The sequence below is a fragment of the Aythya ferina genome (genome assembly GCF_964211825.1).
Source record: "Aythya ferina genome assembly, chromosome: Z".
In the NCBI taxonomy this organism is placed as follows: domain Eukaryota; kingdom Metazoa; phylum Chordata; class Aves; order Anseriformes; family Anatidae; genus Aythya; species Aythya ferina.
Window position 1 is genome coordinate 64,728,743 of NC_140299.1, and position 12,857 is coordinate 64,741,599.

Below are 12,857 nucleotides of genomic sequence, written 5' to 3' on the forward strand. Positions count from 1 at the left end.
CTCGAGTCTCCTCTCCTCGAGTCTCCTCTCCTCGAGTCTCCTCTCCTCGAGTCTCCTCTCCTCGAGTCTCCTCTCCTCGAGTCTCCTCTCCTCTCCTCTCCTCGAGTCTCCTCTCCTCGAGTCTCCTCTCCTCGAGTCTCCTCGAGTCTCCTCTCCTCTCCTCTCCTCTCCTCGAGTCTCCTCTCCTCTCCTCTCCTCTCCTCTCCTCTCCTCTCCTCTCCTCTCCTCTCCTCTCCTCTCCTCTCCTCTCCTCTCCTCTCCTCTCCTCTCCTCTCCTCTCCTCTCCTCTCCTCTCCTCTCCTCTCCTCTCCTCTCCTCTCCTCTCCTCTCCTCTCCTCTCCTCTCCTCTCCTCTCCTCGAGTCTCCTCTCCTCGAGTCTCCTCTCCTCGAGTCTCCTCTCCTCGAGTCTCCTCTCCTCGAGTCTCCTCTCCTCTCCTCGAGTCTCCTCTCCTCGAGTCTCCTCTCCTCGAGTCTCCTCTCCTCTTCTCTCCTCTCCTCGAGTCTCCTCGAGTCTCCTCTCCTCGAGTCTCCTCTCCTCGAGTCTCCTCTCCTTGAGTCTCCTCGAGTCTCCTCTCCTTGAGTCTCCTTGAGTCTCCTCTCCTTGAGTCTCCTTGAGTCTCCTTGAGTCTCCTTGAGTCTCCTTGAGTCTCCTCAGGTCACTTGCCTTCTCCCAGGCAGACGGCGCAGGGATGGTCCCGGCCCAGCTCCACTGGTGGCTCTCCTCACGCTGGAGATGCTAACGAGGATGGATCTGCAGGGTTTGCACAGTTTTGCGCTGCAGAGCAGAAACTGAGCCTTGACTTCTGAAGACAAGTATCTTCAAACAATACGGTTTTCATCCTGTAGATGAAAGGGCTGCTGAGGTGCCATTGATTGTCCTGGAAATTATTTTCACCAAAGAATGCTGGTATCTCTCCCAGTCTGAATTAACAGCCCTCCAGGGCTTGAGCCAAGAGTGTTCCTCTTGGTAACTGGATAATGACATTACTCCTCATTTCACTTACATCACAAGTCACACAGCTTGACGGCTTGGAAGAGAAAAAGCTGGTACCCATATTTCATTTAGTGTGTTTGAGGACGTCCATGATATTTAACACTTAATCTGATTTGTGTAAGTGCAGTGTGAACACGGGGAAAAGCCCTGCTGGTCACACAGTACGTAAGAGATACCTCTAGGGCTTTAAGCCTGGAGGTGAAAACAGACATAAGATAAAGTTTACTTCATGGTATCAGGAAGCCCATACTGGTGGTTAACAACTTGTACTGGATTTTGTCATACCTTTTGAATAACCTCACTGACTACTTAATAAAAAACTTCAAACTAAAGCAACAATGAAAAGTGCTCTCTGCTGTACCTTGTTAAAGTGAGTATTACTTCCTTCGTGTTTAACCTATTCACTGACATGTTTTGGCACTGATTCTGCTATGTAACATAACAGTGTTTCTCAAAGGAACACATTCAAACCTTTTTGCCCATACTGACACAGTTATGGTCACATTGAGCACAGAGAGTGGGGTATCTTATTCCATCCACCAGACACACCACGCTTCTTTTGGACTGACATAAGAGTATGTTTTATCAGGTTCATGAGAAAGATGTGGTCCTCGAACATATGACTTTTGGCATGATTGGTTAATCTAGCTAAGGGCAAATCCCACTTTTGGTATCATTCTTAAACAAGAAGTGATCCAAGAAGAGTGCCCTTTTGGGGTGCTTTCTAAACGAGCCAGCCTCTGCTTCTGCCACATAGATGGATCCCTTTGTATGGGGATGTTTCATCCGTGGCAGTCACAGGCTTCAGGAGCTGCACTGCCCCACAAGGGTATGAGCGCTGGGGTGCTGCATGGATTTAAGCTCTGTTTGGAGTCAGTGAACTGCCTTGTGACTGATGACAGGGGAAAAAAAGAAAATAAAAAAAAAAAAAAAGGAAGAAAAAAAGAAAAAAACAGACAAAGCCCAACAACAATGGAGCTACTTGGGTTCTTTGATTAGCCAAGTTCAGCTGGAGGTCCCTACACTGACTAGACAAGTCTTTGATGGAAGGAGAAGAAAAATTGAGATGATTATTTAAAAAGAATTTTCCTGACCAGCATCACTTGGTTTTGCTTCCACTGAAAATTCAGTCCTCATCAAAAATAAAAGATTTCCGAAAAGTTTTCTGAAGTTTCAGTTTCTGAAGCAGTAGGTGCATTCACTGAAAGCAGCGCTTGTAGCCAAATGTGCCTGTTGACAAGGAAGCTCCTGACAGGAAGCCATCTCTCCCAGTCTCGCAGATCTGCTGAAAAGCAAGACCAGAAGATGGATCCCTGCAGGATAATCTCTTGGGAATCTCTTTAGTGAGAAACCTCCTGCAGCTATGGCTCATTTCTCTCTGTCCCTTGCTGAATACCAAAACACGGCATATGAGTCAGGAACCACATGCAGAAGGTAAAAGTTCTTACAAAGGCCCAGCTAGCTAAATCCAAAAGGCTGTGAAAGGAGCAGGGCAGATGCCCTGCCCTGTACATGTTGCATTTGATCAAAAGTGATGAGGGCAGCACAGCAAATACAAAACAACCTGGGAGGATCCTTCCAGAAGAGGAAGGAAAGCACAGTGAGAAGGTGGTATTTAAAATTACTTTCAAGCATTCTCTATGCCATCCCTCTCAAACTGTGTTTTCAAGGTGATGCTACCTGAAAATCCAAAATGAGGAAGCATATTTGCTACTGCTGGGCTCAGTATCACTGTATTTGACATTACCCTGCAGTAGCAACTGCTGGTTTTACTCTGGAAACTTTTGGATCATGCGATTTAACAGCGCACCACAGTTTTTATGCCCATGGCTCTCCAGCTGGATTTTATTTCTCCTGTAGTTTGGTTGAAAGGTACAGGTGCATGAGTGCGCCTTCATGCCTACACACACAGGGGGTCAATTGGGGTGGGGGGGTACATGCATGCGTATGTATGTATGTGTGTCACATCCACTTCATGTTGTAGGTTTCGGTTTACAGGACTTCTGGTGTACAATCAGTCTGTCTGGAAGGAAAGTACGCCCACAAATATCACATGGAACTAGCTGGTTCTGGGCGCTGATCCAGGCAGCCTCATTTAAAGCATCAAGATCATAGAAACCTTTGGCTGGAAAATTAAAAAAAGAAAGTATCAGTTTTCATTCTGGAGACCCACATTCAACTCTTTATGGAAAATATTTTCAGGAAATACCTGTTGACTGAGCCTTTCAGTTTAACCAAACCATATTGCTTTTGCAAATGAAAAAGAAAGGAAAGAAAGAAGTAAAAGAGTAAAAGATATATAAAAAAAGACTCTGCTTTTTGTCCCAGGGGTTGAATTAAATTAACTTCAAACTGAATCATTCTGTATTGTATGAGACTACAGAGAAAACATCATGCTGTGTGTTATGATATGCATTCTCTACTAATTATTAACATCTTTGCATACATACTATTATCAGCAAGTTTCACTTTTTGGCTTTACTTCAAATTCTGTTTAATAAGCATGTGTTATCTGACCATGGCAATGAGGGGGAGTGTATCGTACTTGAGAATACGCTCTTTGTACTGCTGTGGGCAGGGGGGTCAATTTTCTTTCATTGAAGCCTGTGCTGGTTTTGCCAATAACTGGAGTAAAGCTTAGGTAAGCCTGTAACCTTACAGACAAAACCTACAGCTCTCCATAGCCACAACTTCCAGTGAGGTCATTGCACTGATGTACCTATTGTCATCTAAACACTAACCCAGACTTACCCTCAGTTATTTTCCTTTGCAGGAAGAGTGACTGCTCAAAGCTCAGGAGCATTCTTTAAACATCCACCTCAGATGTATTTTCAAGATTGTATTTCATTATAAAAAAAAATCTTGTTTACTTCCATCTTGAAATGGCCTTGCACAGTGTTGCTACAAATGGATTTCCAAAAGGTAGGTTGCTTAGTACCTGAACTTAGATCTTAGAGTTTTCATTTGGAGTTCATGAAGAAAAAGATCTGCATGGTTTGATGTGAAGATGTTTGATTCACCCTTTCCAAAAAGTGTGACAATACAGAAAAAGACTAAAAAAAGTTTTCGTCTTTGAACTCTTAGCAGCACACAATCTTAAAAGAAAAGGATTTGTGCATTTAAAAATATTCCATGGTTTGTGTCATTGGCACATGATAGAGCTCTTCATTAAAGGCCCATACAGTTTTAATATGATTCATATCCAATGGTTCACATAACCACAATAAGCCTTAGATCTCTTAATATGCCTGTTCCTAATGTTCTTTTTGTTAGAAGAGCAACCAAGTAAAGTTTCTTTTCTTGGCTGAGACAAATACCCCTTTTGCTTGCAGGAAATGAATGTGTATTTTCTGTACTTCGGAAAGTTTATTGAATATATTAAAAAAAAAAAAGAGAGAGAGAAAGGGAAAGAGAGAGAGAAAGAAAGAAAGAAGGAAAGAAAGAAAAATGACTTTCTCCTTGCAGGCATGTGTTAGGCATTCCACAAACAAAACACTGTGTAATCAGGGCAGTGGTTGTCTTCCCGTGACACTTGAGTTTTCAGAAAAAGATTTATGTAAGTTATAAAAAGTTTTATGTAAGCAGTTAATATTTCTGAGCTTTTTTTGAACACTGACAGTTCCATTCAACAACAGGGGTAACTCCTCCTACTTAAACTGCAAAACTGAGAGACATGCAGTACGTGTATGTGGTCTGAAGGTCAGTTATAGCATTTACCAGATGATCGAGAGTAAGTCTTATGGAAAAAGAACAACACAGATTATTTTCTCGAGGCCAGGAGCATGAGGCAACCGCAGGGGGAACAGATTTAGCTCAAGCTACAGAACTGATCAGACTTGCATCAGCAAGCATTTAGGGACAGATGCTGGAAGCAGGTCAGTGCCCCCTGGGGAGCTGTGGGCACACAGCACCTCATAGGAGATGCGTGGCGCCTGATATGACTCATTGCACAAATGAGACAATTTTCTGATTCATATCTGGGAGCCTTATGCTGGATTGTTCTCTCAAAGAACAGTTGTCTTTCTGCTTCCACTCCCTCAAAATAAGAATAGCATATTTCAAAATAACCTGAATTGTCCTTTTGCATCCTCCTCTTTCAGATGGAATTCTCATTTTCTCCATCTTTCTTACCACATAACATGTGTAATTAAAAAAAGCCTAACAACAAAAACAGCAAATACAATTGAAATGTCTTTTGAACCTATCTTTTCCTGCAGATTCAACTTTGCTGCTTGGCATCTGTTAACCAAGCCTCAATTTGATCCTCTTTGAGCTGTAACTGTTTTGTACAGATGATGAGTGTTCTCACCGGTCCTGCTTTCTTCTGTGTGTGTCTTCTGGGGACATATTTCTTTGTACTGCTGTAAACTGATCTAGTGTATGGCTCTTTCCCAGAGAACTGGAGGAGAAGTTATCTATTTTTCCAGACATTAAAGGAAACTGTGGGAAATCATGGAGAGTAAAAATAAAAAGTGGGTGAATTAACTGCCTGTGAGCAAGTGGTCCAAACCTGGCACAAAGTATCTCAGAACAGCTGGCAGGCCCAGGGAAAGCATCCAGCTGAACTGAAATAACTTTATGTGGGAATGGAGAGGTCTTGGGAGCAGCTTCCAGGCAAAGCACAGATAAGATTTCATTTTGGTCCTGCCATGAGCACACACCTCTGGGATACACGGAGGAGCCCAGCTCTGTGAGGTCCTGGGGATCAGCTGTTTCACTGATTTGAAGAAGCGGGATCTAGGCCTCTTACAAAACAGAACCCAAAGCACAAATACACATACTCAGCAGAAAGAGAATGCTCTTCTTATACTACACGTATTTTTCCCAGTATGTTTATATCACACTGTATCACAAAGTAATCTTCTCAGGCTTGTAAATAAAAAGGAACCAATGACATCCACTGGATGTTCACTGCAGAAGACACTGCATTTTTAAAATACAGGTATTTTAACAAAAACATAAAACTACAGTATATATATTTATGCAGTGTTTAAAAATACCTTTTTTTTCTACCATTCCTCATCCATTTGAATTGTATTTCTTATTTCACCACACAACTCCTATTTCCAAGGTCACCTACTATTTACCTTTGGGTAAGTGCTAGTGCTGTGCCTTTTTTACAGCTAACAGCACAGGTGTAAAACCTGGTTGAACTACCAGTCCCAATGCTGCCTGACGGATATTTTATTTTAACGACTGTATGCGTCTAGTCTGCACATTATTCTTGGATCCTGCTGCTCATTTTGAAATATGCATTTCTGCAGTTTTGAAAGAACTCAAAAAGTAATGATGTAGTGGTGAAGCAGGTTGCTAATATTTTTGTGTTTTGATTCAGAATATACTGACACAAAAAGAGCACCATCCCAAGAGGCACGTCCCACAAAGCAATGACTACTTTTATTTCTCCTGGATGGAGCATACAAAGAGAACAGGATAATTAACAGGAAGCTTAAAGCAAGCCGTGATAACTACCTTCCCTTCAGACTAACTGGAGGAAAGAAGTAGCTGCAAACTGCTAAACTAGTGCTTAATTTTTTTTTATTTTTTTTTTCTTCTTCTTCCCACTTCCTTCCCCTTGTTTCCTGCTTGGTCTGTAGCTTACCTTGTATGGGATTGACTTCAGGCTTTTTGGGCTCTGGCCTCCTCAAGCGCTTGGGTAGCATGTCATTCTCTTGGTGCCATTTCTTCAGGCACTGTGGCTCATGGATGCTGATGGACGTTGTTCCGTACTCACGGCCACATATGTAACAAATCACTGTTGGTGGCCGTCTTACCACTCGTGCCTGCAAATGGCAATAGTAAAGAAGGATAAGCAGTGTTTTCAACACTAATTTTGAATCAGAACAACTTTGAATGAAAACAAGTGTGTATGTTAAGAAACTGGTTCATACATGTGAACTCGGTGTGCATGTTTCTGTCAGTTTTGTTACCTCTGGATTCAGTCCTGGAGCTTGGAGGGGGGACATTGCCTCATAAACTGGCCATTTGGAACAGGTAGGCTCCTTCTGCAGATATTGGGCTGAAAATTCGTGTGTGTCACCTGGTTAATACTTAGCTACATAGATTTTAGCTCTTTTATTTCCCAACGCCACATTCATGGAAATGCTGACTCTTCACTTGCAGAAACAACCCTTCTGCTTGATCGGATTGCTGCAGCACAGTAACCATTTTAAACATCAAAGCCTTTTTTTTTTTTTTTTTAATCTATCAAACAGAAGTAGCATGGCCAGCAGCAACAGAAGCTTCCTCAGCTGAACTGCTGAGATGCGCATCCAGTAGCAGAAAGCCCCCATTCAAGCATCATGTCTGGCCTTAGCATCTCCTTTAAGCTGGACAGTGAAGGCAGCTGCCTCAGGCTTGTGATTCTGGTCCCTCACACTGTGTTACTTCTATTACAGATCAGTTAGCTGGTGGAATTTTTGGCTTTGAAGGATTAAAACCGATCCAGGGTATTTCAGTATTGGGAGAAAAAAGGAACTGTTTCTTGTTTATCCCAAAGACCTCAGTGTGAATTTTGCCAGTGATTTCAAAGAGGGCAGAGCTAGGCTCCAAGCAAGTCATTGTTTCTGCACTGCAGACCTGCTTTTGTTTGCAGGAAAAAAAAATAGCTCAATAAAAAGAAAAAAAAGAAAAAAAAATTCCTCAAACCCAAGGCCCACAAATACACGTTCGAAGCTTGAAAAATATATAATTACTGTGGTATTGCAGATTATGGACTTGACTGTGTCTTTAGGCACGTCCTGTGCTAGGCGTGGTGTCAGCACCAGCCCTGCTTCAGGAGTAGTGTGAAGGAGAAATGTGCTGCAGAGACAGGACTTCGAGACACAGCGAGGGTTCTTGCAGCTCTCACTGTTTCCTTCACTCCTGCCTGCAAAATGCCAGTAAGAGACAACCTACTCCCTGTCCTCTTAAAGGTAGGGGGAGAGCGTGCCAGAGCAAACACGGGAGGCCTTTCTCACTCAAACAAGGGAGGTGGGGATTTCGTTTTTTCCTCCGTGTAAGACAAAGCATAACCAATTCCAGTATTTATGACTCCCTCTCTCAGCCCATCAGTGTACTCAAGAAAGTTTGGGCAGCTCTTCTCACATTTATGCTACAGTCTGAAAATGTCATTAGAGAATAATCTGCATCTTTCTTTCCTGTAACACACATGTAAACTCAATTACATGAAGAAATACTACTCTACAAAGCGTATTTTTGCTGGGAAAAGTTGGGCTTTGTCTGGGAAATTCTCACATAGAAATGAAATATAACTTACCCAAAGACAGGCAATCTGAGTACTTTCTCATCTTCTTAACTTTCAAATGCAATTTCCTTAGTCATCTTTGGTAACAAGGTAATTGAAATATGAATGCATAAGCGTCTCTTTCTATTCACAGCTGAATATAGCGACTGCTGATTTAAGAGTGCCCTTTAACTTTTCTTTATCAGCTTTCACCAAGCTCCTTACTTCAGCTCTTCACCTAGCTCTTGTCTGACTTGGAGATACGAATCTGGGTCCTGACAGAGACAGTGAGTGGTTCTCTGCAGGCTCTGAAGAGCTGTACATGAGGACACTGTAGCACAAACTGTTGGGGTTAGAGGACTCATTGCAGTGCGCATGTTTGTTATATGCATGTTTACAGTGTTTTAGAAACAGTTTTCTAAAAAAGAGCGCTAATTGTAAGAACACCAGGAGCATGTTTTCTTGCCTAGTTTCCATTAGCTATGTTCCTGCTGTTCAGTAAAACAGCTGATTTACTGGATATAAAGTGGGACAGATCAATTTGACTTACATTCATTACGTAGGGATGCTTTTTATGGTACCAGGATGGTAAAAAGCAATCCTAGAACAAAAATGGAAATCAAGCTTGCCTGGCCTGCACTGTTGGAATCGTTTCCACTGTATAGAGTATTATAATAAAAACAAATGTGTAGCTTCAAGAAGACTTAAAGTCCTGATATGACCCAGCTGAAAAAGCACTTAAATATTCACAATAAATTTAAAAGAAACATTGAAAATCACTGTTGAAATCAAGTGTTTTCTATCTTAAAAATATTTCCCTAGTGATTGTGGATAGCCTATTATCTCTGACTGCTTCACTCAAACCAGTTACTCTTGCACTAAAGCGATTGCAATGTCTCACTGCTGAGCAGCTGCCACAGACCCACAGGACAAAACTGAGTCCAGTGCAACCTGGATACATTTCCACAGCTCACCAAGATGGTCTTTCTGATAGTCTCACCTGAAAACCGAAAGACTGAATGAGCAATCCTGTGATCCCTCCAGATCCTGACAGAGTTAATAGGTGGGTTTTAAGGTGCCAGTGAACAAAATCAGGCCTGCAGCTAAATAGAGGATTCTCTTTTCCAAGCTTGTCAGTTGAGACTGATTCAATGCTAAATCCTATTTGGTGAGAAAAATGATTAAGAAATCTGCTGAAGAACAGAATGTATCTGTTTTGTAACTTTCACAATTAAAAACTGCAGAAACAATAGCATGAACCAAAATTAATTCAAAGGAATCAGATCACTGTAAGGATGGAATGACTTCTTCCAGAAATGTAGTGAGTCTGAACCATCACCTACACATTACATACACAAATCCTTCTCTGCAAACGCACACACGGTAAAACAAAACAAGGCAACGATCCCCTCCTCCCCCCTCAAAAAAAAAAAAAGAGAACCCCACCAAAAACCTGAAGAAGAATACTACAATATTACGACAGTTGTAGTAATAGCTCATTCATTGCTTAACTGTGGAATCCTAGGTATGATATGCTTTATTTGGAATTTCTACAGCTGATCGTATTTATCCTTCATTTCTTTTTCTCTTCAGAGTATGCCTACCCCAAATGTCACATCTGGAGGCCTGCAGTTTGAAACTAAACTATTTTTGGAATCACCACAATTTTCCAACCCAAACTACTCACAGGCCAGTGGCTGGGCTGTCGGCTCCCTGCTTTGTTTTTCACTTTTGAAAAGGGTGGTAGGAAAGGTCTGTTCCTGAGGACATGTGTTCTTATAAAAATACCTACAAATACCTCATGGTGCAGTTAGGCTTTCCTTTGGTGCCTCAGTATTTTCTTTCTTCTCCATGACTGCTAAGTGTGCCTGTGTTACCATGAATGAAGTCATTTTACTCAGAGTGCTACAAAATGGTGTGTTTTCAATAGACCTGACATTACTTGAGGTTAGCCCCAGGCTGCTGTTCTGGTGTTACATGAGGTCAAACCTTCCCATACTGAACAAAGCTTTTAATTTCTTCTTAAGCATATCCAACAAGACTGGCTCCCAAGCTCCCCTCCATAAATATTTGTCATCCAGGAAAGAAAGTCACCTCCCACTTGTTATTTGTTTAATTGTCCATGTATTTTAATGGGAGGAGGGGAGGCCTCCAGCTCTCGGCCACAGCTCTCATCATAGGCTTGACTTGCCCAAGGAACAGAGAGAGGTTCAGAAAAAAGATTGGCATAAGCACTTCATAATGGCATCAGGCTGTATGAAAGCAGCAGCCTTTTCCAGACATTCCTCTCTGAAAAGCAAGAGGCATTTTGCACCAGGGGCAGAGGCAACCTGTGGAGCAGCTCTCCAGACCATCCAAAGGAGCATTTCACAGCCTCTGCCCCACCACAACAGCAGGCTGATGTCAGGACTGCTTGGGTTCCAAGGTATAAAACGACCTTGAACAACAAGGTAATTCTGCCTGGTGATGCAGGTTATGAAAGATGTTACCCTACTGGAATCAGCAGAATATCCCATTTTAATCCTGATGTGCTACCTTTGAAAAAAATATATATATATATAAATATATATATATATATATATATCAGTATAATGAACACAGCACTTGTGTAAAAGTAGAAAGGCAGGAACTTCAATCACTAGCAGTGACAATATGCACTAAATTGAATTCAAAAAATTATTTCACTGACTATTCTCACCTACTTTCTGTGTTTGCCAGCACATTCGCCGGTACTCACCTAAGAAGATATCAAGAACTGCCACAATTGAGACAAAGTCTGTCATTTCCCACCCTCCTTTGAATTACAGGGCTGCTGAAGGTGTTTTCATTGTACAAAGTGAGTAGATGACTTTATGTTAGAGGAAGATACAACATCAACATTTTGTTATTAAACAAGTTTGCAAGACTTATCTTGTATTAAAATGAATTACAGTAACGGGAGAACACGAAAATTGTATTTTTAGGTAAACACGATAAGAAGAAAACAGCAGATGGCAGCACCAGACGCTAGTGACACATCTGATAGGATTTTAGGCTCAATGTTATCACCATGTGTTGTCCAAAAACCTGTAAAACATATACCCACAGGAAGTCATTAATACGCACTTACAGAGGCAGGAGCACACATTTTGGTCTATGCAAGAATAAAAAAAAAAAAAAACACATTCTGCTCTACCACAAGTCTGAGTTTCAATGGTTCCAGACATCATTTCCATTGCCTAAGGTATCAGAGCAGAATCCCAGCGGTATGCAAGAAATAGGATTTCTGAGCTGACGTGGTGTTTGAGACTCTGTGAAGCGTAGGCTGTTGTTTGTTTTACGTAGTCAGACTTGACTAACTCAGACATGTTCATATATTCGCAGAGCAAGGATAGAGGCGACGTCTTAAGGAGGCTGTTGAGTGTCCAGCACCAAAGGCATTTAACACCAAACTGAGCAAGAGTTTGTTGGTAAGTATTGGTCTGGCTGATCCTGCACTTGCTAATGGAAAGATTACAGTCAGACAAAAGTACCTGCAGCTGGCCAGGGGAGGCCCATGGGAGTGCAGAGACCCACCAGGAGCATGCAGGTCATGCAAGAGTGGCTGACGAGGCAAATGGGAAAAAACAAAGACACAGGGAACTACAGGCTGGTCAGTCTCACCTCTGTGCCTGCCAAGATGAGGGAACAGATCCTTCTGGAAACTGTGCTAAGGCACATGGAAAATAAGGAGGTGATTGGTGACAGCCAACATGTCTTTGCTAAGGGCAGATCGTGCCTGACAAATGTGGAAGCCTTCTACAGTGGAGTTACAGCATTGATGGATAGGGGAAGAGCAACTGACATTGTCTCTCTGGACTTGTGCAAAGCATTTGACGCTGTCCTCCATGATATCCTTGTCTCTAAATTGGAGATACATGGATGTGATGGTTGGGCCACTTGGTGGGTAAGGACTTGGCTGGATGGCTGCTCTCAAAGGATTGTGGTCAACAGCTCTGTGTCCAGGTGGAGGTCAGTGATGAGCGGTGTTCCCCAGCAGTCAGTACTGGGACCTGTGCTGTGCAATGTCTTTGCTGGTGACATGGACAGTGCGGGTTTGCCAATGCCACCGAGCTGTGTGCTGTGGTTGACGTGCTGGCAGGAAGGGATGCCAGCCAGAGGGACCTGGGCAGGCCAAGAGGTGGGCCTGGGTGAACCTCATGAAGGGGAGACCTTACAGCGGCCTTCCAGTACATAAAGGGGTCCCACAGGAAAGCTGGGGAGGGACTCTGTTAGGGAGTACGGTTATAGGAGAAAGAGTAATGGCTTTAAACTGAAAGACCATAGATTTAGGTTAGGCATGAGGAAGAAATTCCTTTCTATGAGGGCAGTGAGGCCCTGGCACAGGCTGCCCAGAGAAGCTGTGGATGCCCCATCCCTGGAGGTCTTCAAGGCCAGGCTGGATGGGGCTTTGGGCAACCTGGTCCTGAAGGTGTCCCTGCCCACAGCAAGGGGGTTGGAACCGGCTGGTCTTCCAACCCAAACCATTCTTTGATTCTTTGATTGCATTCACAGTATTACAGACTCAGTTGGTTTTTGTTTGTTCATCTTTGTTTTCAGTTATTCCTCCCCTCTGATGTTTCGCTGAATTAGGATTTTAAAAGAGGTGTGTAAATAATT

The 12,857-nt window shown here is 42.7% G+C and overlaps 1 protein-coding gene across 2 annotated transcripts in view; it reads right to left on the reverse strand.

The window, feature by feature from the left end:
* Window positions 1-2,809: 2,809 nt before the first annotated feature.
* The window catches only part of ZNF475 (zinc finger protein 475), a 40,507-nt gene continuing 30,459 nt past the window's right edge, over window positions 2,810-12,857 (reverse strand). For both annotated transcript variants that reach the window (XM_084503188.1, XM_084503187.1), the window contains 2 exons: window positions 6,597-6,777; window positions 2,810-3,119 (listed from right to left, as the gene is read on the reverse strand). In XM_084503188.1, the coding sequence (XP_084359314.1) occupies window positions 2,968-3,119; window positions 6,597-6,777 (333 nt within the window). In that variant the 3' untranslated portion in view covers window positions 2,810-2,967. The remainder of the gene's footprint in view (window positions 3,120-6,596; window positions 6,778-12,857) is intronic.